This window comes from Anas platyrhynchos, chromosome 5 (assembly GCF_047663525.1).
Source record: "Anas platyrhynchos isolate ZD024472 breed Pekin duck chromosome 5, IASCAAS_PekinDuck_T2T, whole genome shotgun sequence".
Taxonomy (NCBI): domain Eukaryota; kingdom Metazoa; phylum Chordata; class Aves; order Anseriformes; family Anatidae; genus Anas; species Anas platyrhynchos.
In genome coordinates, this window is record NC_092591.1 from 29688612 (window position 1) to 29712663 (window position 24052).

At 41.0% G+C, this 24052-nt stretch overlaps 1 protein-coding gene and 1 long non-coding RNA gene across 4 annotated transcripts in view; one reads left to right on the forward strand and one right to left on the reverse strand.

The window, feature by feature from the left end:
• LOC106019768 (uncharacterized) overlaps positions 1–20420 on the forward strand; it is a 40396-nt gene extending 19976 nt beyond the window's left edge. Inside the window, exon 4 of the long non-coding RNA XR_011809626.1 lies at positions 20298–20420. This is a non-coding gene — a long non-coding RNA (uncharacterized lncRNA). The remainder of the gene's footprint in view (positions 1–20297) is intronic.
• On the reverse strand, positions 2458–23921 carry GTF2H1 (general transcription factor IIH subunit 1). Of its 3 annotated transcripts, none has more exons than XM_027459318.3 (15): positions 23627–23921; positions 19831–19999; positions 17821–18013; positions 15234–15396; positions 13541–13634; positions 12665–12814; positions 11561–11640; positions 10679–10809; positions 9422–9509; positions 8372–8460; positions 7380–7497; positions 6477–6567; positions 4911–5026; positions 3957–4049; positions 2458–3337 (listed from the first exon to the last, which is right to left on the reverse strand). In XM_027459318.3, exons 2-15 carry the CDS (start codon positions 19982–19984, stop codon positions 3251–3253), a joined length of 1647 nt encoding a protein of 548 aa, XP_027315119.1. In that variant the 5' UTR covers positions 19985–19999; positions 23627–23921; the 3' UTR covers positions 2458–3250. The 3 variants fall into 3 exon arrangements, with proteins under 3 accessions (XP_027315119.1, XP_005028468.1, XP_071894649.1); XM_005028411.5 differs by lacking the exon at positions 23627–23921 and adding an exon at positions 23079–23556; XM_072038548.1 differs by lacking the exons at positions 2458–3337; positions 3957–4049; positions 4911–5026; positions 23627–23921 and adding an exon at positions 5033–6397.
• Positions 23922–24052: the final 131 nt, after the last annotated feature.

The following is a 24052-nucleotide window of genomic DNA, read 5'->3' on the forward strand; positions in this document are numbered from 1 at the left end:
AAGTTGAAGATGACAGTCTTTTAAGAACTACAAGCATGCAGGTAACTGCTTGTAGGAATGGCCCCACTGGAACAATGCAGCTTCCCCTCCTGGCCTGTGCTGGAGCTCCAGTTGTGAGAAATGGCCCAGCCTTTTTTGTGGTGCATCTAAGAATTTTCATCTGCTGAAATTCCCAGGCTGCAAATAAGCTGAGCCAGACTTGTGTTAATATCTGCTTGAAGATATCCTGTCTCCATTACTAGCAAAGCTCGGATTTGAATGGCTGACAAAGCAGCCTGTGCAGCTCTCCTGGAACAGCAGCTGCTCTATCAGTGCATAGAACAAGCTAAGTATTAATCCATGGAGACTTAAACTGGCTTTTGTATGAGCAGGAACAGGGGCACAGTAGTACCAGTGATGCTGTGAACACCCCACATAGCAGAAAAAGTTTTCAACCCCTAAAAATGAAAGAATTTAACAGTAACTGTATTGTAACCCTGCATGAGGTGCCAGCTAAGCTAGCACTAAATGCCGCCTTCTTTATTTTAGACCTGTATAGACTGGTTGGGATTTGATTGAATGTCAGAAAATACACAGCCTAAGCACTAGAGAAGACTTGACTTTAGAATTCAGTAGGGTTTATTCTACAAATCTTAGATCAATGCCAATGATACAAGTTTTATGAATTCTCATTAAAAATACAAGTCAGTATAAAGATTCCAATAGTAATATAATGCATGATGATTCAGTTTCAAAACTTAAGGAATGAATCTGGGTTTTGGACCATGCTACAAAAAAGGGGAATAAAACGTAGGAGAAAATATTTAGTTGACCTCCCTTACTGTAGGAGGGGCCTGTGCCTTATTGCCACAATACCTGAAAAAGCAATATGAAGTGCATAGCAGCCTTGCCTGTACAGTCTCTAGGCAAAACTATTGAATTTAGCATCCTCCTCCTTCTCTTCCCCCTAGTTCTAGGAATTAATTGATAGCCTGATATCGCACCAATAACTTAAAGCTATAGCAATACCACCCCCCACAATGATTGCAAACAGTCCTTTGAACTGTGAAATCTTGTGATGCACTGAAACTTTTTATCTTCTGCTAAGCACTTTGTCCAGTGTTCCAGGAATCCTAAATACTGAATCAAATTGAAGACTTAGTTCCATATTCCAAATTCTGATTTATGACTTTTGAAAGGAAATGATTATTGCAAAGCCTCAGTGCGGTCTAATACTCACATGTGTTGTTTATAGCTTCAGGCACGGAATATCAATCAGATTTTCTTGAACCTAGCCCTCTGATGTGATGAAAGCCATTATGGCTTTCTCTAAATAGTTGAAATTTGGCCACAGAATTACTAGAGTGAATGCTTTGGAGTGGGGTAGAGCGAAACTGCACTTGCTTTCTGGGAGCTGTCTGCACTTAAGAGTATTAGACTTAGTAAAGCCATACCCTATGTCTAGATTTTAGAGAAACTGTTTATCACAAGAGGCAACTTTTGACAAGATGTGCACCTCTTCCCACTAATGCTGTACATCTATCTGTTAATGTCTAGTGAAGCTTTTACCCTGCCAAAAAAAAAAAAAAACAAAACATGTCCCTCTTGCTGAGCCCAGTCACTTCTTATAGCAAACCACATTAACATCACAGAGCAGGTATCATGCATCTATCTGCAAAAGCAGACAGGGAAACTAGGCTTAACAATAAGCATACATTTCCAAACAGAATTTGGGTGAGGACTGTGATGTTTAACTGAAACTCGGCTTTTATCAAAATGGCAGCATAATACAAAAATCCAAGAACACTGGATATACAGAAGCTGCTGGCTTCCACGCATTAGTTAAAGAAAACCCCTTCTTGCATAAATGGAGCAGCAGCACAGAACAAGCACAGACTTGGCTGTACAAATACATCTCTTCTGCTGAAGGAATTTACAGGAGTTTTCCACCTGGAATCATACTATAATGTTTTAATGTCATACCAGTGGTGGCAAAACCTAGTATTAATTAAGCCATCGTACTGGCTAATGGGAATTTCTTCTGCCTTACAGAACACTGCTGTGCTTCCTTTGAATAAGTATAGCCACTGATTTGTCTCTGTAGTAAATGCCTCCTATATCTAACAGTCACATTTAGTCAGAAGTAAAAAAGCTCAGTAGCCCATTCTGGGCCTTAGTACAGTCAAGATGACAACAAAATACAAGGATGTCATTGAACTGCATATTATCATAGAAAACAGATTTACTTTGCATTTAAGTCACATTTAATACAAGACAAGTTGGTCTGAAATGGTGAACTTAGTTCTATTTGGAACAAAGTATGGCACAGATTCCCAATAGCTATGGACACTGTAAATAACACATTTTTCTCTTTGCAATGATTATCAATTCGCCAAAAATAGTGTAACAGTCAAACGGGAAGAGTGAAGGAAAACAGATTTAAGGGAAGAAATAAAGTCTAAATTGAAAATAAATGACTGCTTTTGTAAGAAACTTTATTTAACTTCATTTTTAAAAATGCATTCTCTCCTCAGAACAAATGCCACCTTAAAAAAAGATTGCAGTAGCACACGCTTGCACTCAAAGGAAAACATGCAAAACTGATGGCTGAAAAAATTCTGCATAAAAATCCAAGACTTCAGGCAAAAGTTTGCCCCCATGTGCCTTCAGGGACCCCAGACCATAGACAGCTTTCAGTGCAATGCCTCTTGCTTCCAATTGGTGGGGAAAATATATGGCAGAAGCTTGTCTTCTGACAGCTACACTCTCCCAAATGTTTGAAGCAAAACCAGTCTCTGCTATATTTTATAATATCATTGTTAAACGGTTGCAGAAAGTATAAACAGAATTCAATAAAATGTCAGAATCCAGTGAAGAAAAACTTTTGATTTCTACCCTGTGCCATACATTTCTTAAAAAAATTAGACAGAAAAACAGATTTTATTAATACACCCTCTTTAAATTTTTTATTTCTGAAAGCAGCTCTTTATGCAAATCATAAGCAGTTCCTGAGTAACTGCAGTAAACAGTGTCTTTTAAATATTTTTGCGCCTCAGCTCTTCTGTTTTGGTTCTTCCTTGTTTTTCTCCCTAGTTTTCAAGTTTAATCTCAGTTCCTTTTTCAAAAAAAATGTGCAAGTTCAGTTAGCATCATTTCCAGAAGTCCACAGCTTGCAGGTCTTCCTGCAACAACTATAAGATCTGCACATGTGCTAGGTTGTATTCCTATACCTATTGCAGATTTTGCTCTCAAACCTGTACAGCATGCATTTTCACGTCTTCTTCAGCATACGGCGGGACTGCCATGTATGGAATTTATTGTAGGCCGTCTGCAGCATCTCTTCTATATGACTTATCAACTGAAAGATTAAGAAGAGAAAAAAAGTCTCAGCTACCACAAAATAGATCCCCTCCCCTGCCTTTGATCAAAGAGATACTCAGTTGGATTATTCCTTTCATTCACTCTGAGTGATCTCACCAAGATCAAGGAGGTGTGCCAGATGAGGAGAGAAAGGACCTAGAAGCTCTATGCTAACTGCAGAGGTAGCAGTTCAGAGAGCTACTAAGCTAAGCAGGTCCTAGGGATGTGACACTTGGTTCTGCTGTTTGTTCTGGTATTTAGTCTGTAACCACTTAAAGTCTGATATGGTAGGAGATTACTCTGAAGTAGCTCAAGTTCTACTTCATGATGGAAGTAGAAAGTGAAACATAACTTGTCCCTTTTCTGTTGTCTCACTTGAGCAATTTCCAAAGTTACAGCTCTTGACAAGTTTGTCATTCAGCAAGGTAGCCAGGGACCAGGGACAGTCAAGGAGAAAAGACATACCTAACTCTGTACCTAATTTCCCCTCTATCAATTTCTTCAGTAATAAGACTTAAAATGACATAGGATAACAGAGCCACCATCCTTTGATAGTTGCGATTCACATTATTAATATGCACCTTATGTAATTAAAGTTAAGAATATTTTTCCCTTACATTTGTGCTTAAATACTGTCTCCGAATCTTTTCTTGGAATGGGCAGAGCTTCGTCACCTGAAATCTTTCCAAGTTGCTCCTCATTTTCACAACCTGAGAGAGAGACAGAAGCCAATGTTGTAATTGCTTGCACAGAACACTTCATAACTCATTCTGGGGGATACTTTAAGTGTGTACAGTTTGAGGAAGGAAAAACTCCTAACACATCTTTAACTTAAAGCATGTTTTATTTTTGAGTACAACATGCCTGAAAATCCACTGTGGTGGCAAGGTGATTACTATTACTTGGTCAGCAAATTCTATAGATATTAACCAAAACATTTTTTTCTTCTTCATGCAAAGGCTGTATGGTGTTTTTTTCAGGCCACATTTTGCAGCAGAAAATCTAAGATGGCTGAATGCAAGTTTTTATCTCTGTGATGCATATGAGGTCAGAGGTTGAGAATGGCAACAGAAAAATCGTAACAATCCTACCTGGTTATAGCCACACATCCCTTCATTAAGGCAGCTCTGTTCTAAAAAGCAGTGCGTGTTTTGAAGCTGAGTGATTTTCAATGGATAGAAGGATAAGGAAAACTTCCTTGTAAACACTGTTGCAGACATTAGGTCTTACAGTTGCGAAAGAGGGTCTATAGTTTATGTGTGTTAAACTGACAGTGATAAATCCGCAGTTGGAAAACAGCTGACCATTCTGTTGGAAACTAGAGCACAGGAAGTGTCCCTGAAGGGGGTTAAGAGGCCTGCAGGGATAAGCATGATTTTAGCCAGTAGCATCAAGTTGCTGAAAAAGTCCCATTTTATAGTGTTCTGTGAACTTCAGTTCTAGGGATGAGTAAGCACTAGCTTAAAGCATGCGTTTTATTTTAGTTCTGTGTTTCAAGTCAATGATGGTCATTTTAAACCATGATCTGGCCATGTCTTAACCATGGCCACAATAGGAAGGATCCACCTTACCTTTTCTTCTAGGAATGGCGTATTAACTGGAAAGCAGGACCAGAAGTGTCGTAGCAGTTCCCCTACTGCCACATACAAGTGTTTTAGTTCAGACTGAACATCATTTGGCACCATCTCTGCAACGGGAAAAAGGCTTTGTCACTTCACTCAAAATTAACATATGTAAAATGAGTATGTTAGGCTAACGAGAAGCTTAGCAATATACATTTCTTAGTAGAATGACAGAAAGATTGGCTGGGAGGGAACTCTGAGCTGCCTCACACCTGAAGTAAGCCTATCAGTGGCATTAGATCAGGTCAGCTGCTTATTTATGGCTATGCATGGAAACTCATAATATTGAGGCAGATCTATAGCCAGGCTAACAATGGACACTGTGCTTTAATCCAAAATTAGAAGTAATAATTAGAAATAATTACTGTTGTTATAGTGGTATAGTACTGACTGCTTCTGGGACCAGAGCCTTGTTCTGTTCAAAGCCCAGAGCAAAAATGGGCTGTGAGGTATGTGGTGAATACTGCAAGCTAATGTAACTTCTAACTTTCCCCACTGTTACATGGGCAATGAGAATAGTCACAGCACCTGTCAGCGATAGGGCACACGGAAGACGAAAAGTTTAGGCAGGAACAAGGAACTTTCTCCCCAGCAGTGCCTTAAAGAAAAAAATAGCTACACTGTTCAAGAACAGGGAGGGCACCACAACTGTAAACAGCAGGGATGAAAAGCACAGCCTGTCACTGAGAATGGCAGGAGCAGTCCCTTGAACAGTATATAACAAACTTGAGGATGAGGCTATTAAGAAGGTGGTTAGGCTTGATGAAAGGGAGCACCCAGTCCGGCAGTTGGGATGGGCAAGGAAGCCTTGTTACTGGCTTGCTGACTCCTTTCTGACCAATAGAAATTCAAACTTTTTCAACAGACCGAATAGTCTCTGCGGTCCTTCAGATCAAGTAGAAAATGTGAACTAGAGAACTATACTAAATCCTGCCTTGAGAGAACAGGGATTCATCTGCTGCAAGACTAAAGGGAAGGGAACTCAAGAGCTGGCACGAATGTGACAACAGGAAATAGAGCAGTTGAATGGAGATAGGAGAAGGAGGGGTTGCCTGTTTGCCCTTGTAGTCCACAAGAAAAACATCCTTCACAGGGAGCTGCAGATCTGAAATGCAGGCTGCAAAAAAAATAGTTCCAAACAATTTCCTAGAACACACTTCTTTAGAGCTCTCCCAGACTATGCCTCTTATTTTCTAAAATCCAGGAAAAAATACAAATTAAGAATGCTGAGCAAGCAAACCCATTAACTGCATGACGACTTAGTATCAGGTGCATCCTTTATCACTTCCTCTGTAAAGTTCTCATTCACTTGCTGCAGCACTGGTATAGCCAGCACCATCCTCATAGGGTGCCTGGGTTGTTTTATTTCTTGTTGCCATAACCAGTCTTACTCCAGCTACAAGTTTCCAGAATTTCCTTTATCAGTGTAATATATTCTAAGAGAGAAATAAAACAGCAAGCTGCTTTAAAAAGGAGTAAAATGTGATTGAAGTACTATACATCCTAAGTGCTTACGGTTTATGGCTTGCTGTGTTCCACCCTGCATAAGTGCTCCTCCAGGTGACAGGACTGCAATAGTGCTAGTAGCATCACCACTTGAAAGAACCTGAAGGGAAAGAGGTTACTATTATTTCAGACCATTTTCTCCAACGTGTCTTTAAAGTAAATTGTATAAGAAATCTAATTGTAGATATAGTTGGGAAGATACAGGGGAAGCTCTGATGAAGAGTTTGCTGTACTGAAGAATTAAATGAGGTGGCTTTGTTAGCTCATGTTTTCAATGAAAGCCCTCCAATTATGAACCAACAAACCTTTCCTTTACCTAGTATGTGAACTGGCTGCACAGCTACTACTACTAAGGATAATCCTTACAATACAGAGATGTGACACATTCACAGTTGTGACCCCTTTTCTTATGGCCAAATTTAAGAAGGGTAGTTCAGAAACTGGTTGGTGAGATGGCCATACTATCCTCATGCTGTTAAAAGCAAGCTTCTCTGCAGCCCATACTTAAAAACAGATCCTACCTAAATACATTTTGGGGCAAAAGACCGATTCAGTTACATGCCTGCTTACTACAACCTCCTAACACCACGATACCCTAAGTTTCAGAGGGTGGGATCAATAATATTTGCCAGTATTCATGTTGCACGACTGTCCTGCTTTACTATTTTATGCCTTTGCTATTTCTTCAGAACAATATGTTAACGGTAGAATATAACTGAGTACCAGCAAAGCTTCAACTATCTTTTTTTCTTATTGTTTTCGGTGTTTATATTTTAAACACAATAGCTGAAAAGGTATCACCTGAAGTTGTAAATTAAGTTTAGGCTGATGAGCCTAAAATTCCAGTAGCCAAGAGACAGAAAGCAAGATGTTAACATTAGGAAGGGAATTTTGCTAAAAATTCTTCCATACCTGAGTTAGTTTGGGTACATATGCTTCCATTTCTTGCCTAATACTATTAAAAGAACTAATTATATCCTGACTGGTTGCATATTGCTGTGATTGAATTGGAGTTGGACCATGATAATACCTGTGAGAGAGAAAAGTATATTAATAGGTGTGTTGGTAAAAATGGAAAAAATTCATTGGACAGTCATTCATATGTTTGCAATTTTAGACTTCTTTATTTTTAGACTTTGTAGACTTTGCAACTGTTGACTCCACTATCTAAATCCTGTTTGTTGGCATGAAAAGTATATATATTGCCAAGAGGTTGGGTTAGAGATGGTATAGTGAAAAGGAGGATGTTTCTGTTGTTGAATCTATGAGCATCATTCTGCCAATAAAAAGCTACCTGTGCCACCTATTTTGCTCAGTTCTGGGAATATCATCAGAATGGAGGAATTCACGCTGCTTTTATTTGAACCTCAGCTAAATGAAGCTACACACACATTTGGATCTGTTCTCCTTCCTGTGGTATCACTCCTTCTCTAAAGTTACTTCTATGGTTCTTAAACTCAAGAGTCTAAAAAACTACTAGTAGAAAAATACAAGACCAGTGGCCAGTCCAAACTATCGCAACAGCACTTCTTTCCCCTGGGAGAGGACTTTGCTAGGAATTGTCTACGAACACATGCTACACACGTTTTTCCACTGAGCTTCAACAAAGTGCTGAATCTTTAAAATAAGCCTGTTAAGATTTTCATAGAAATTATGTCAAAGCCCTCCTAGTAGGTTTACAGAGGCTTAACGAGCTGAGAAGCAAGGTAAAATCAAACTACAAATTTAAATGGAAATTGCTTGGAAGTTGGTTTATGCAGGAATTCATATTTTGTTTCTAAATTTAGCTTAAACACACTTCATTGCGGCACAGTGGAAACTAAATCAGCTGATTGTGTGCAGGCTATGATGAGACCTGCTAGATAGAATATGCTGAAATAGCCCAGCATATTTTGTTAACTTACCTGTCAGATTTCTTTAAGTTTAGTGCAATAGTTTTAATGCTATTATTCGTTGCTAAATCTTCATATTCGATGGACTCCTGTAGTTTCACCTAAAAATAAACCAAAGAATTTTACACTTCACTAATTGGAGCACAATTTGGCACATTTACTGCCTTTTTTCTCTTACTTAACTGAATTTGTGTGAAAGGGCTACTAACACCTTAATGAAAACAAAATTGGCTGGAATGGTTTGTGTCTATCCTCCTAAGGGAGGTATGCCCAGTACCGTTTTAAATGTGCAGTTTGCAAACTACTGCTTTTTCTATAGATTCTGACCAAAACTCACAGTCCCTGACACTTGAGAAATTATTCTGCTATACATACATCATTCTTTGTTCTCTCTACTTAAGTCCAGCTATCTCCAGATTAACAGAAACAGTAATACTGTAATGGCTGGAGTACAAGAGTGTAGGACTAGCACCCTAACAGTTCCCCAAGATATTTGGTAGAGCATTCATGCTGAGAGGTGCCACCACAGTGGTGACAGACTTTTTCAGCATGGGTAACACCACAGGTGTAGTTCTCCTTTGTAGGCTCTTACTCTCATGCTACTTTATCATTCTTCTCATTGTCACATTTGTTCTTGTCCTGGTCTATTTACTTCCTCAGTAAAAGCCTGCAGCTTTCAGGAAAGTCAAAGCTTTTGACCACTGCAACATTTAAAAACTCGAGTATTTTACACCCTTTTCTCACAACATACACAGGTTTTGGGTCAGCTTGGCATTTTCTAATTTGGCTGTCAACTCTAGCAAGGAGTATTCAGTTAAGTTTTGTAGCAGTTACAGTACTTTTACAGCACTTCAAGGTGTAGTTCATTCACGTTTACTAACAGACATGCTCTACGCACAAAGCTTTTCACTGGCCCTCAATTGTTTTTCTCTATACTTTTAAGCAAAGCTAACTTAAATATCGTTTTAGATGCTTCTTAAAACACATAATGAACTTTTAGTGTTGTTTTAAGAGACAGCATCCAATCCCTTTCATTTGGAATCCCATCAGCTAGCTTTATACCTTTTTCGTTGGTGGTTGAAAGAAATCTGAATCCCTGGAGTTTCCATCCGTACTGCTGGTCTCACTGTAATGGTCATTTTGTGCTTCTCTTAAAAAACAGAAACAGCATTAAAAAGAATCCACCTCAAAGGAAATTTTAAATACATGCTAGAAACAAGGTAAATACATCTATTTCAAAAGTTCTATATGCATTTTCATACTGTACACCAGCTCCCCCCCCCCCCCCCCATATGTCTTAACTTATAGAAGTTGATCTAGATAAAAGGAACCAACTCCTCAAATGACCCTGTTTGTCAAGGGGGAAATTCAACAGCAGGGAAGGGTACTTCTGCCTCTCTGCAGAAATAATAGCATGACCACAACGCAAATGAGACACAGCAAAATCATGCAAAACAAATACTTTGCATACATGTTGAGGCCAATCTTGTATTAGCAGAGGTATGGGAGCCCTGAAATAGTACTGTTTCAGAAGGAGAGCTACTGCCTTGTCTCACTCTGATCTGAGGAACAGAAACAGATACCCAGAACGTTATCTGAGGCCCACTGCTCATTCTGGGTGAGACAAGAACAACGAAAGGGAGCTCAGCCATGCAGAAATGATTTAAATAAGATCTCTCACAGGTAAGGCCTGTAGGATTTCAGTACAGTAATAATCTGTTGCTTAGGTGGTTGTCTATAAACCAGTTGTACAACAGAGCTCATATCAAACCCATTTAATTCCTCTTCTGATGAGTTTTTCCACTACAAATATATGTAACCAGCCGATACCTTTAAGGCATGGTCAGGGACATGGTGCTGCACTGGGTAAACCTTTAACGTGATCTACCCAAGTCATACTGTTCTTCTGCTTCTGCTTTTACCTCTTCCCATGCAACCTGCTATAGGAAGCCCCAACAGGCCCGCTCCTGGAAGGCAGGCAATAGGAACTTCCTGTACCAGACTTCCCCACCCGCACAGCAAACAGAGTAATACTTCTGCAGCCTTCAGCAGAGCTAGAGAGCTAAGGCTGAAACATCCTTTCCTTTTCTATATCTGATTTGTATGGTAGCGATCCAGCTAAAAATAGCATTTATCATCTCAGACAGCTCTGAAAAAAAGTGTATGAAGTAAAATAGAACCTAATAATACTTTCGTTTCTAGAACCTAATAGTTCATTCATAAAAAGAGGCTGGATGAGGAACTGCAGATGTATTTTCCTTTTGGAAATTCCTTGAAGTATGCAACAAAATTTAGCTTTTAGACAACATTTATACTTACTGTTTTTTGAGGCCAGCTGCAAGGACCATGGCACTATGATGATTAAAGCGTTTTATAATGGCAGCATTGCTACTTTCTCTAGCAGATTTTGAGGCATTTGATGTAGAGGCCACAGGAGCAACACCATAGCCCTGCAAAGAAAATAACACTAGTTACCTCCTCTCTCGAAGCCAGAAGGACCATTCTGTGTTTTCCATTGAGTCAGGAAGCCTGTGTGCCACCTCCTTGCAATTTCACCAGGCGATACTGCACTATCATCTAAAGCAGTGTTTTCTTACCTTCCCTCCCACCATCATCCACATGCACTCTGAAAAAACTCCAAATGCTTGAACGTTTAGAGGTGTCAGGAAAAAAGTCTTGAACAAGTAAGTTTGTAAGATACCTTGATCTGTTGTATATACAGGACTAGCTTTAAAAAAAAAAAAAGATTACCTGTACTAAACAGACAGGCACGGATGGCAAGTAAGAACTAGCAATTGTGTTACTGACCTCTTTTTAACTTCTTGTAGAACACCAACAGCCTGCAGGCTAAATGACACCTGTCAGGAAGATGTGATAGCACTGGGAATTCGAAAAACCTCAAGCCTTAATGCTGGCAGTGTTCCCCAGTTACCAGGTGGCTGAAGGCAAAGCGAAGTTAATTCCTCTTTAAAAGAAAGAAGTCTGGCTTTATACCCAGCACACCAAGGCAGGCATCTGAGCACAGGCTCCAGTTCTTTACACACACATAACTGGTGTAAATGTTGAGTACTCAACAAGCACAGCAGCCTAGTAAGTGACCTGTCTTAGAACAAACATTTGTACTAATTTCAACAGGAGGAAGATCTCCTTTCCCCTGAACTGAAACAATTTTTTTTTTTTGTATTTTTGCCAAGTACTTACTTCATCTAATGTTTTATCTTCCAAAGCTGTTAAATCTATCAGAGGGTTTTTTACTCCTTGAGATACCATTGTTTTTAACCCTGTATGAAAGAAAAGACCATAAAAAAAAAGCCACACAGAAAAACAGAAATAATTATGGGATTATTACACTGTATTTAACCTTCAAGGAAAGGCCAAAGGTTCTGCAGATGTCCAAATATCACTACAACTAGAACTTCTAACCCTTTTCAAAAGTTCCCTTGAAAATAAACCATAAATTTGGAATATTATTGTAAAATAGCAGCCTACTAATTATAGCAGCTTTCAACTTCTACGCATAACTGAACGCTGTTCGATATGTAAAAAAGAGGATGCATTTAATATTAGTTGTATTAGTGGGAACTGGAAGGCCTTAGTTTCGTTTCTTCTAATTATGGCACTGTATTGCTGGACTGTCTTGGGTAGAACAGTAGTTTGTATCTGGTGATAGCTTTTGTGAAGGGTTGTGGGTTCCTCATAGAATGTATTCACTAGACAGAACATGCACCAAGGAATGGTGTTAAGTGATCTTATCTCTTCACATTTGAGCTAGGTTTGTAATCATACAGAAATGTTTAATATGAAATCTTAAATATCATCTGACTTAAGCTTCTATTAAAACGACTGACAGAACAGGTAACAGGATCCACATTTGTCTGTTGTGAAAAACTGATCCTACTACAAAAGCTGTACCTGCTCTAAGTTGTGCACACAGCATGAAATGAAGGCTTATGTAAAATAAGTTATTCCATAGTAACTGATGGCAGAGCATAAGTATATTATCATGATCGCTTATTTTTGGAATTGATTTATTGTTGCCTGAGTTGTGATAAAGGGTATTTCTAGTACTAGCACTTCCCCATTTGTTTCAAGGAATGCATTTGCTATCAGACGGCCTAAGAATAATAAAGCTATAGACAACTTCCAATGTCCATCTCTACCTCTCAGTTTGACAAATAAGACATCCAATAGATGGACATATGAGAACTCTGACTTGAGTTTTGCAAAGTTCACTAGCCATACCTCTTGATTTGTGCTCTATAATACTGCTAAGTTAACAGCCTATTGCAGAAAAAGAAAACTTACCTTTTTCATCCAGTTTGGCACATTCTGCAAAGAGGTCTTTTGAGCCTGTATTGAGTCTGTCCCGATGGAAATAATGAGACTGAAAAAATCGTGTCCAGAATTCCCTCTCTGTCATGTTATGTGGAACATTTTCTGCATATTTCATTTTTACTGCAAACAAGCAAGTAACGATTACAAAGTATTCTGCAAATCCTAATACAGCACTTTACATTACAAATTCCTTGCTTTGTTCCTTCCTTTCTGTCTAGTGCTATCACCATTGGTGCCAGTTAAATGTAAGGGATTGCAGTAGTTAAACACCAGCAAACTCTTCTATGCCTTGCAATACTACCTAGTGCTCTGAAAAGAAACATACATCACAGAAACCAGAATATTCTAAACTGAATTACACACACTCACACACATACGAAGTCTTATTTACCAGAATTCTAGTTATTCTCAGGATGGATCTAGCATTTTTAATCTAGAGCCAAAAGGAACCCTTGTCAGGGTTCAGCATAGTGCAAGGGAAGGATGGAAAACTGTCTCTTGCCCTCCTGCGAAGGTAGTATCGTGGAGGAAAAAAAAAAGGCATGATCAGTAGGGGCGTATTATGGCAGCCAAGTATCTACTTAGAATTAAAAAAAGTCAGTGCAACAAGTCGAAATTCTTTCATCTAACGAAATCAGGTTTTCATTTCAAAAGCATGTCTTAGCACATACTTCTTTCCATCCCTTCTCAAATTAAGGAAATAAGGCAGGGAAAATCATCCAAAGAGACTGAAGATACAGTCCTTTATACTTACAGGCTCAGGCTTGCAATGTAGCCTTCCTGGAGTAAAATGATAGTAAACAAATCTTAAATGAATGCATTTGTAATGCAAAGCACGATTCTTACCTGCAGGATATGTTCGAAATATGGATTCGATGATATCTGAAGTCAAATTGTACCTCAGACCATTGCAACCATCTGTTTGAGGCCGTACATCAGCCTAAAAAAAAAAAAAGCATACAGAGAGGAAAAACAGTTTAAGTCTGAATTCCCTCTGTAAATGGAGAAGGAAAAAAAAAGGCATAACTATGTCAAATTCTGCTGCAGATAATCATCTTCCTCCAGTAATGCGTGGCATATTTGATCATAAATAGCTATTTTTGGAGTGGTAAATAAACTAATTAATGCATGCTCTTTTATTATACTTGCCACTCAAGGAATGATTCAAGAAGTAGACTGTAGATTTTAGAAGATGAAAAAGACCAGTCAAGGGAGATATGCTTAGTTTAATATAACCTTCTTCCAAAGTAAGAAAAGACATGTTTACAGTACATGCCCAATCTTCTGGTGTTCATTCAAGAATTCAGCTAGTGAACGATCAGTGATAACTTACAGCTGTCACACCTTATTTTCTTAAGCACTAAAAGCATCTAAGTATAAGTGATAAGTAACATTGCATTTAAAAACTGACTGTAAGCCTTGGTCAGAACTTGCGAGTTAGAGTTCAGTAATCATTTTAGGAAGCTCTGCATCAAGCAGAGTCAGATTCTCAGTGACTGAGGAAAGCATACGCTGCCTTTTCTTCCTTTTCCTGTACACTTAAATTCTAGTTTTTAATACTACCTAGTTTCTAGAGAAGCACTCATTCTGAACAGAGCCAGACAGTTATTTTAACTTGGATGAGAACACAAATACCTAGAGATTTCTTCTTCACAAATGCAGTGTACAAAAACTGGTTATTAAAGTAACAATCAGTTACTTTAAGAAAGCTTCACTTTTTTTTTTTTTTAAGGTGTAAGAATAGTGCAGTGACAGAAAATCAAAACAAATTCACTTAACTGATTCAGGTATTTATAAAGGGAAAGCGAGCATTTGTGTAGCAGGTAAGCCAGCAAACAATTTCCATCTCCTCTTTCCCTCCCAAACCTTTAGTGTGTGCAAACAGTCATTACAAAGGTAAAAACGGGATTCCAGCTAGAAAATTGTAATCTGTATGAGTTTTGTTGCAGAAGTAAAAACACGTCTCCGTGGAAGGAATCTGAAGATTGTACCTACATTACTTTTAGATTGCATTCAGATTACAAAAGCATTGAGATCTTATGAAGGGATAACATAATTGAAAGTTGGGGAAAGAGATAAAACAAGCTTTCAGATGTACAAGTTGTTCTTTGGCTAGCTGAAAGCATGTACCAGTTTAGAAAAACAAACACAGGGAAGGAATAAGACTGCTTTGTGTGGGTGTCTTCGCGGCTTCATTTATGCACAACAGACACTCTTTTTATTGCATTAATTAATTGCATTAATACACTATAATCTAGTGACTAAGTTAATCGTTTTTTCTGTTACATGGAAGACAAAGCAGCAGTATGAAGAGCATCTGCCTATTGCCTCTTTAAGGTTAAGTTCAATCTGAGCATCTTAAATCGACAGAATTGAGGTTGCAGATTTTCACAAAAACTACATTTTTTCTCCCCTTTACACTTGCAATATTTTAACAGAGAAAGAAGAACATTCAAGTATGTGGGAATAAAGTATAAGAGCAGAAATCTTTCCACAATTTGTTTGCTCTAAAATGTTTTAAATTAGAGGTTCAACATACCAGAAATGCTGCAGAGATGCCCACATCCTGCTTACTAGGTGCTGCAGAATTATCCCCTGCATTCAGGCTTAAACGGTTGGCCCAGAATTCTTCAGCACTGATTACTTGGCTCACAACAAGGTCTTTATAGAGCTGAAACAAAACAGGATCTTCTTGCAGCATTCTGGTAAAAGAATGTATTGAATACAATTGAAATGCTGAAGAATAAATCACTAGGATTTCCATAACTAACATGAGTTCACAAAAGGAACAGAAACTAACTCTTCTTTCAAAAAATGCTGTGTATTTCTTAATAAGATTGTGTAAATAACCAACCTCAATAACGATACTTGTCTCAAAAGAATGAAGGGCTTAAAAAAACCTTGAAGGAATAGCATTAAATGCTAGAAAACAGTAAAGCCTAGGAGAACAGTAATATGGGATTAATGTCTTGTCCTTAAATATTCTGTGAAGCTTTTGTGCCTTTGCATGCCCAAGACTAGTCTTGTGAACTAGAAAAGCACACTGACTCTTCCTGAACTACCATTACCAAAGTCTCGTCGTAGAAAAAGGGGATTTGGGCACCATCCAATTATTGTTTAAAATCTTAGAATTTGGTAGTTACAGGTCTCTACTTTAGTGCTAGAGTACAGATAACAAAATATGCATGTTTTAAGATACCTTAAAACACACATGATCTTGAGATTTTTGTTCATTTACATTTCTGTTGGTGACAGTAGGACCTTCACCACTTAACTACTGCATGCAGTGCTAGTGCTGCAGAAACATTCGGTGTCATTACCTCCACCAGGAAGTAATGTTTACAGAAGTTAGAAACCAAATATCAAGCAAGTACCCTTACTGTCCACAATACAAGAAAGGTATGCACCAGAAACTTCAGTTATTTCATGTTCTCTTTTTCATGCAGCTGTATACCAATTAAAAGCTCACACTAGGTTACCTGCTGGGAACCACACATGCACGCAGACAAGCAGCCAATAACCTCAGCAACCTTAAGCATATTCCTCAGGGTCTTGGTTGTGAACAAAAAAACAAGCTGTCTTGTGAATACATAGTACACAGTCTAGGGAAGAACGTGGATAGATTGCAATTTGGACTGAACCAAAGTCTGTAGCAGCTCTGAGGACAAAGTATGATGAGATATAAGTGGTAACCTTTTGGGACAGGACATTGCTAGTATGTTTTCTTACCAAGATTATTTTTTATTTGTAAGAAAAATAACTGGATATGTATTAGCGGCCATGACCACTAATTAGTGCAGCAGGAAATAGTCTGTTACTTCGAAATAGCTCATTTAATCGTGGAATTTTGGTACATACCTCACCCCAAGTATCAATAAGCAGAGGAATGCCACAAGGACTCTGGATGAAGTACTGCACCAGAATAGGCTATACTTTTCAGCCTCATCTGTTCCAAATTAGGCTAGTGAAGCCCCATCACTGGTCTTGAACTTTAATTGTTAAAAGAACAGACCAGAACAGCCTGTTCTAAAGATTCTGTCTTTTCTGATTCTAGTTTTCTGTAACTAGAAAAGCTATTAATGCCACATAGCATAGTACTGTAGAACTCCATTTACGGCTACAAAGATTGAGAGCTAAGACTGTGCACCTACTTGGTGGTGTTACTGTTAGAAATGAAGAAACAGCGTAAAGAAACCAGTATGGTAACAGTGCCAAAGTAGCCTGCACTGCTGTAGTGTCTAGCTGTCACTGCAGTACTGAAAACAGTCCATCTCAGATCTGTCAGAGCTCCAGCTCAAGGACTCTTGCCGGTTTGGGAAATCCCTTTGTAAAGATCTAATCTGCCCAGTAAAGTAGGGTTCCTGTTTTTTGGTTAAAAAATATACAGTCTACCTTTAAGTTAGGTAAGTTCAAAGCTACAACAGTCTTTGAAAAGGAAAGCTAGCAGATATAGGATTCACAGGAGATGCTAGTGAAACTCATCTGGGGAGTCACAGAGAAGTGTGCCCTAAGACCACAAAGGCTGCTTTAAAACAAATGTTTTGTAGAAAAAGAAGCATATCTTAAAAGCCCTTTTAAAGAAGGACTTAGTTCCTGAAACTCTTCTCTAAATTCTTTTCAGAATAAACATCCTGTGTGCCAAATAACAAAACTACTACATGTCAAGTGAGATGTATGAAAAAATAGAGTAATTTAGTATAGTATATATGAAAAACAGGAAAGAATATTTGGCAGGAGCGGGCAGGGAGGAAAAAAACAAGCACAAATCAAGGAAGGTGAGAACTTCTGGAAAAAAATCTTTCAGGCAGCTTTTCTCACTGGTACTTATGTACTTAAGCACGCTAAAGAGAGAGACTGCCAGTTGGACGCTTTCATCTCACAGCAATAGGTAACAAAGACTGGGTAGCAGCTGGGCTGGCTGCCTTTACACCTCGAGAATGTGTCACTGAGAACACAAGCACAGTCTCAACATGTTAGAGTTATATAAGTCCTGAGGAACTGCCTCTAAATTGAAAGTGGAGAGATTGTTTGTGATGTTGCATTTGTAAAAATGTTGCAATACAACACAAGTTAGACAAGACTTAAAAAAACAAATAAAAACAGCCTTCAGAATCCTTTCTCTTTACCTGTTTTTCTCCTCAAGTTCTTTATTAGCTTTCCTTTTGAATTTGGGCAACAGTTGTTGAAGAAGATCCTTAACAGCATCTCGCTCCTTCACTGCTGTGCTTTCATTGGAGAAGTGAAAGTTGGTTGTGTCCCCTGCATGCAATACTAGCTGAAGCTGAATCTTAGCTTTACCTTCTGGACTGATTTTCTGGCCTAGATTACACAGAGAGCATTAATTAGCAACAGACAGTAAGCTTATATAAGAAACTGTCTACCCTAGAGTATTTGGTTATAAGTAGTTATCCACATCATCCAATTAAATGTCATTATCCTACATGTGAACTCCAGCCATTCAAGTAGAACAGAGTCCTCCCCTTAAATTAGTTGGAATGCTGCACCGTGTCCTCTCCAAAACCCAGTATCCTTCAGCCACAGCTCAGGAGCCCAGATTCAGCTTGGTATTCACTACGTTCTCTGTTAGCAAACTCCTGTGAAGTAGATTTTCACCACCTGGAGACTTCAACCTGGTACAAGTCCAGGAGGCTGCTGAAAGGTACAGCCTTGTCATTTCACCCTTGCCCCTTCTTCCCACAGCCTCTCTTGCACCAGTGCTAGCGTTTGTGCAGCAGGCCAAGCCAAGGAACCAAGCCACTGAAAAGTAACCCCCCTTCTGTTTTTCCAGCTGGGCCAGCTCCCACAGAAGAGTAGTAAGAAAGCAGATGCAGGGTGGGGTTACAGGATGTTGACAGCAAAAGTATGCTGGTTTCAAGCTGCGTGCTTTAAGCACAGTTAGCCACAGTACTCCCCAAAGGTGATCCCCAGTGCCTCCAAGGTGCTACTACACCCTAATGACTCATAGGAAAAAGCTAACTCCTGCTTCTTGTAACCAGAGGGAGCAGAGGCTAGAACAAGTAAGTTTTATGGACAGTAAACAATTACATTTATGGGTTGTTTTGTTATACTGACTTCACCATAGCCCTGCAAATGGCACCCACCTAACTTCCAATCTTGGCCCCTTTCTCCAATGCAACTTGGAGACAGGAATCAAAGGTCAACCTAAATCATGATCTTTCTTACAAATTTCTTATCCCACTTCTTTAATTTTGAAAAGACAAAAAAGCGCCACTCATCCAAGTTATTAAAGTGTACAGGCATATAAGTCATTATATGTAAGCTGCTTAAGTGTGTATAAGCTAAATGGCTGGATAAAACCTTCACAAAGTTGAAGGTAAGTGAACAGACCTTTTAAACTTCTTGTCACATTTGTAATTCAGAAAACAGCAATTAGTTTTCATTCATCACACACACTTCTGATCGTGCTGCAGTACTTGTATGTGACTTCTGACAGCAGTAATTGCTAAAGCTTAACCAAGTGATGCATACAACATTTTAAAATTATTTTTTTGGCATTACAACACATGGAACACAAGTACTAATTGGAGCCAGAAAGGCAGCATAGTATAGACGTTTCCTGTTCAGTTTTGACTTGCAAGTACTCTGCTATTGCAGCAGCAAACACTTATTGGGTACATTACAGTCAGGCCAAACTACAGAAGCTAGCACTTGTGAAGTTGTGGTCTGTTGGATGAAAATAAAACAGCGAGGTTCACTTTATATGAAAACTGGAACAGCTTTAGATGCATAGTTTAACAGATGATATGCCAGATAGCTTCTGTGTTAGACCCTGAAAATCCTATACTCTTCCTCAATCCTCCTCCCACCCTTCCCTCCACAAGCATATGGCATAGATAATTTGTTTGATTTTTTTCAGATTTTTTTCAAAAGTTAATAGAGTGCAGTGTAACAAATATCTGAAGAGTACAGAAGTTCTACAATTATGTACTTTATCAACCGTTAAGCATGCACCATGGTCCTGATCACTGCTGCTACACAGAATAGCCTAGCCAAAGTCCCAGACCCTTTCAACCTTCCTGAATTATCTACCAGTGTTTTATAGCAAATAAGCTTTGGATTGTATTTAAACATTTATTGAAACACCACTTACTGGAATAGGAAAAGTCTTCACTTACATTTTATGTCTGCATACATATGGCTGACGGTGAAGCGGTCTTTGCCTTCAGGTGCCCATGCTATCCTTTCAGCCATAAGGTAGAGAGCCCCATCCTGCTTCTTCTGACGTACCTTCTTTACTATCAGTAACACTTCTTCAGATGATGTCGCCATTGTGGCTACAAGGAACTATTAAAAAGAGTAGAGCTGATTATCATCATCATCACTTACCTCTTTCTATTCCTGTCAAGGTATTACAACCCACATTTACTCATTAATGCCTACATCATTTTTGAACTATTGCAGATAGACATGCTCCCCTGTGACAATGCAGTTAGCAAATTTATTTAGACAAAACAGTGCAAGCTACTTAAATAATTCACCTAATTATATTGCTGAGACTCCTCGTGCTCCCATAAAAGACCTGCACATCTTAAACCGATAACCGAGTTATCCTATTTTAATATTTCTTTACTGTTTTTTCAAGCTCAAAAGAAAACCAAAGCTACACAAGGAACACAAATTCCAGATCTCCTCTGGCATTTGGCAGCATTTCCCTTCTTCAGTACGAACAGCAGATGCTAAATCATTTCACAAGACAGAGGGATACGTGAAAAAACAAGGATTTTCAGTTCTCCTCTGCACTAAAGATAACAGTCCAGTTACAGTCCTGTTCCTACTGTAGTGATTTTTGCCCAAGGCTCGAACGATATTTCGTACGCTTGATCCCAGCTGTCTAGTCTCCTATCCCCATCCCTCAGAGGAACTGGACTGTATTAGACCTGCTTCAAAAGAACGGGAATTTTTTCACTAGTCTCTCATCGACTAACCTTTTGATACATGCTGTAATCTTTCCAGCAGTCACCATCCCTCCTCTTTTCAGGTTCACTCTACAGCCTTAAATGTCTCAAGAAAATATGTATGCCATAAGTACATCTAGATTTTGTTAACATACTATTGCACACTTATCAAAGAATCCCAGGTTTAGTTTGTTTGCTGTAAATGTTTAGTCTGTCCAGTTGCTATATTTTGTACACCACAAACTTTTCTGTTGATATACAGAACAGTATTTTCAAAAGGTGATACATGTATTATACGTGTTTTATAGTAATGTTTGCTGGTGTCTGCATCAAACTTCAAAAAGCAATTTGCATCACTTATCACACTAATAAGTATCACAAAATGACACTTCTGAGTATTGAAATTCAGATATTTTTTTTTTTAAGACATAAGCAAGATAGGAGATCTTACTCTAACAATCTAAATAATACGATAGCATTCCCTTCGGCAAGTCAAAACCCATCATTGAAATGTGTTAAGTAAAATACTGTATGGGAAGATTCAATGGCAAATGGGCTCTCCACTTAAGCTTTGCTCATTTATCGTGTCACTCAGCCAAGGCTTCGCCCAAGACTTCAGTGATGCTGAGCTGAACGTGGGGGTTCACATCAGCACCACTGCAGCAGCCGCTAGAACGTGCTGTGCCACATTCAGAGCAGCCCTGCTAATACTGCTCTCTCAAGGAAAACTGCATGGCGTAATTTCAGGACTGTTTCCTAGCATAATCCATTACAGTCTCCCCAGCAGCATTATTCTCTTTTGGTGCTATTTGTGCTACCATTTTATGGAGAATTTCCTGTTGCAGGTCTGTAGTCTCTCATCAGCACCTTATCCTTACCGGAAAAAAGCAGCTAGCCACAGAATCCAATAGACCAGAAACTTCAATATACGCAAGACTACAGATTTTGACGCTTTTCTCCCCTTGTTAATTTACAGTCCTTTGAGATCATTATTATCAAATGCAGTAGAGACAAAACCACAGAATGCAAAGGAATTGAAATTGTTCTGAACAGAAAGAAAAGGAAAGCGTTTCCATAGTCAGGCATTCTGATGCACGTTGCTTTGCTTTTAACCATGCTATTTCACCCACCTACAAGCAATCTTTTAACTACGGAGGGAAAGGATCAGCAGCTAGCAACTTCTCCTTTACAGACGCAGTGCTCCTAGCACAGTACCCTGCAGTGTGCAATCTGTGAACGCAAAATTATCCCACAAGTGGCTCATTCTACCTTCTGGGAGAGCAAATGCATGAGCTTGCTGCCATTCTTATTTGTCACTGCTCTGCTCCCTTTTTTATGCAGTAATTTATGGTGGCAGTAGGGTGATATGCACAATAAGCATTACCCAAAATGGAGAAAACCCCGAGCTGTCTTTTAAACAATACATCAGGAAGAGTAAGAGAGGGTAATAATCAGGACTTAGAAAAGTTACCATCTTTCAATAACGAGAACAAGATGGCTTCTCTTGTTACAAGAAGTACAAAATTCTAAAATAGAAATCTCGCCCAGCTGCTAGAAAAGTGTGAGGATGGTCTCCTACTGACTGCAGAGGGGAAGGCGATATCCTCACCATGCACATGCAGGGAACCAGTCACTTTCTCTTTTCTCTGACACTTAAGGCTTACGATGAAGAAGGGTGAGAGCCATCAATGATCTGCTCACGCCTGCCCCAATATTCTGACATCTATATTTAACAACTCTGCTGAAGCTTCCAGGAATCAGTACTGCGGATGATGATGTTGCTGCTCAAAGAGGCAACAACTGCACCATTCCTAGGGAGGAAATCTCTCATTTTACATCTTTGACTGATAGTTTTAATCTGCTGCTAAAAGAAGCAGTGTTGGAGTTGTTCAACTGCAGATTTTGGAAGACAGACTTATCTGTTTTAAGCATCTTCTTGAATAGGAAAACCAGACAGTTTATTTGAAATTCTGTAGTGACAAAGCTTTTAAAGAGAATGGCTGATAGTTATGAAAAGCATCTGGATAAAAGGGTAGGCCTTAACCCAGGGGTATGACTTTGCCATCAAGCCTGTCTTGAGGATGTCAATGTCAGCTGCAATTTACAACTGGCAAGATCAATCAGGAAGCTTTAGCTTTGCAGAAAACAAAACAAAAGGTCCTCTTTGCTTGTCTACGACTAACCCCTCCTCTCCCAACCCTATGGGAATCTTAGAATCACTAAGGTTGGAAAAGCCCCCTACGATCAGCTGGTCCAACCCTCCCCCCCCCCAGTATCACCCACTAAGCCATGACCCTGAGCACCAGCTCCAACCTTTCCTTGGACGCCCCCAGGGCTGGTGACTCCACCACCTCTCTGGGCAACCCATTCCAAGGCCTGACCGGCTTTTGGAAGCGAGCACAGCTTTTTGGCAACACCACCGCATTTTAACGGTTATCTCGCCTTTAACACAGCGAGCCTCTCCTTACCCGATCCCACAGCCGGGAGCCTGCCTCGTAACGCCCCGCTGAGCGCCCTCCGTTACCAGCGCTTGGCTCCAGCCTCCTCCTGCGGGGCTCGGGGAGGGCTGAGCAGGCCCGGAGGAAACCTTTACCCCGTTGGCTAACCCAGCGGCGGGCAGGGGCCGGCAGCCGGGCTGTGCCAGCCTCACCGCTCGCTTTCCGCTGCCGCAGGGCGGGCCGGGCAGCCGGTCCCGGCGGGCAGCCGGCGCTAGCGGCCAGCAGCCGGTCCCAGCGGGCAGCCGGCCCGCCGAGGCGCAGCCCCACGGCCCCGTCACCTCCGCCGCGGCTCCCTCGGGGCGCAGCCGCCGCCGCGCCGGCCTGCCCCGGGCCCCCGGCCTAGCCCCGGGCCCCCCGCCTTTGTGCCCCCCGCCAGCTTCCCGCCGCCCGGGCTCGGTCCCGGCGGAGCCCCCCGGGCCTCACGCTCCCCGCCGGGCCGGGCCGGGCCGCGGCCACGCCGGGAGGGCGCCCGAGAGCCCGGTGCCCGCGATGCGGCCCCGCCGCCCCCAGGCGCTTACCGTGGGCGGGGGCCGGCCGGGCGCTGGGGGGGTCGGGCCGCCGCTGCCGGGGCCATGGGGCGGGCGGGGGGCGGGCACGTGACCGGAACACGCCGCGGAGGGGGGGGGAGGAGAGGGGGAGGGAGGAGGCCGCGTCACGTGACGGGGGAGCGGGCCGCCGCCGCGCGGGCCCGGCGGTCACGTGGCCGCTCCTCCCGCTCTCCTCCCGGCTCACGTGACGGCCCCTCCCCCGCCGCCATGACGGGAGCGGCCGGAGGGGGGGCGGCGGCGCCGGTGCCGCGCCCACCCCGCCGCTCCCCCCCGCCCCACCGCGCCCGGCCCTCCCCGGTCCCCGCCGTCACCCGGCCCCGCGGGGCGCGGCTCCCGCTCGTCCCCCGCCATCGGGCCCGGCGGGCCCCAGCCGCTCCGCTCCCAGCTCGGCGCCGC

Bases quoted from the DNA above. Each gene is read 5' to 3' on its own strand.
- GTF2H1 (XM_027459318.3), bottom strand. From the start codon at position 19,984: ATGGCGACATCATCTGAAGAAGTGTTACTGATAGTAAAGAAGGTACGT. The intron at 11,641-12,664 runs GTAAGTTTTCTT...TCTTTCATACAG, and splicing joins TGCCAAACTGGATGAAAAAG to GGTTAAAAACAATGGTATCT. The intron at 4,050-4,910 runs GTAAGGTGGATC...TCTCTCTCTCAG, and splicing joins CGCCATTCCTAGAAGAAAAG to GTTGTGAAAATGAGGAGCAA.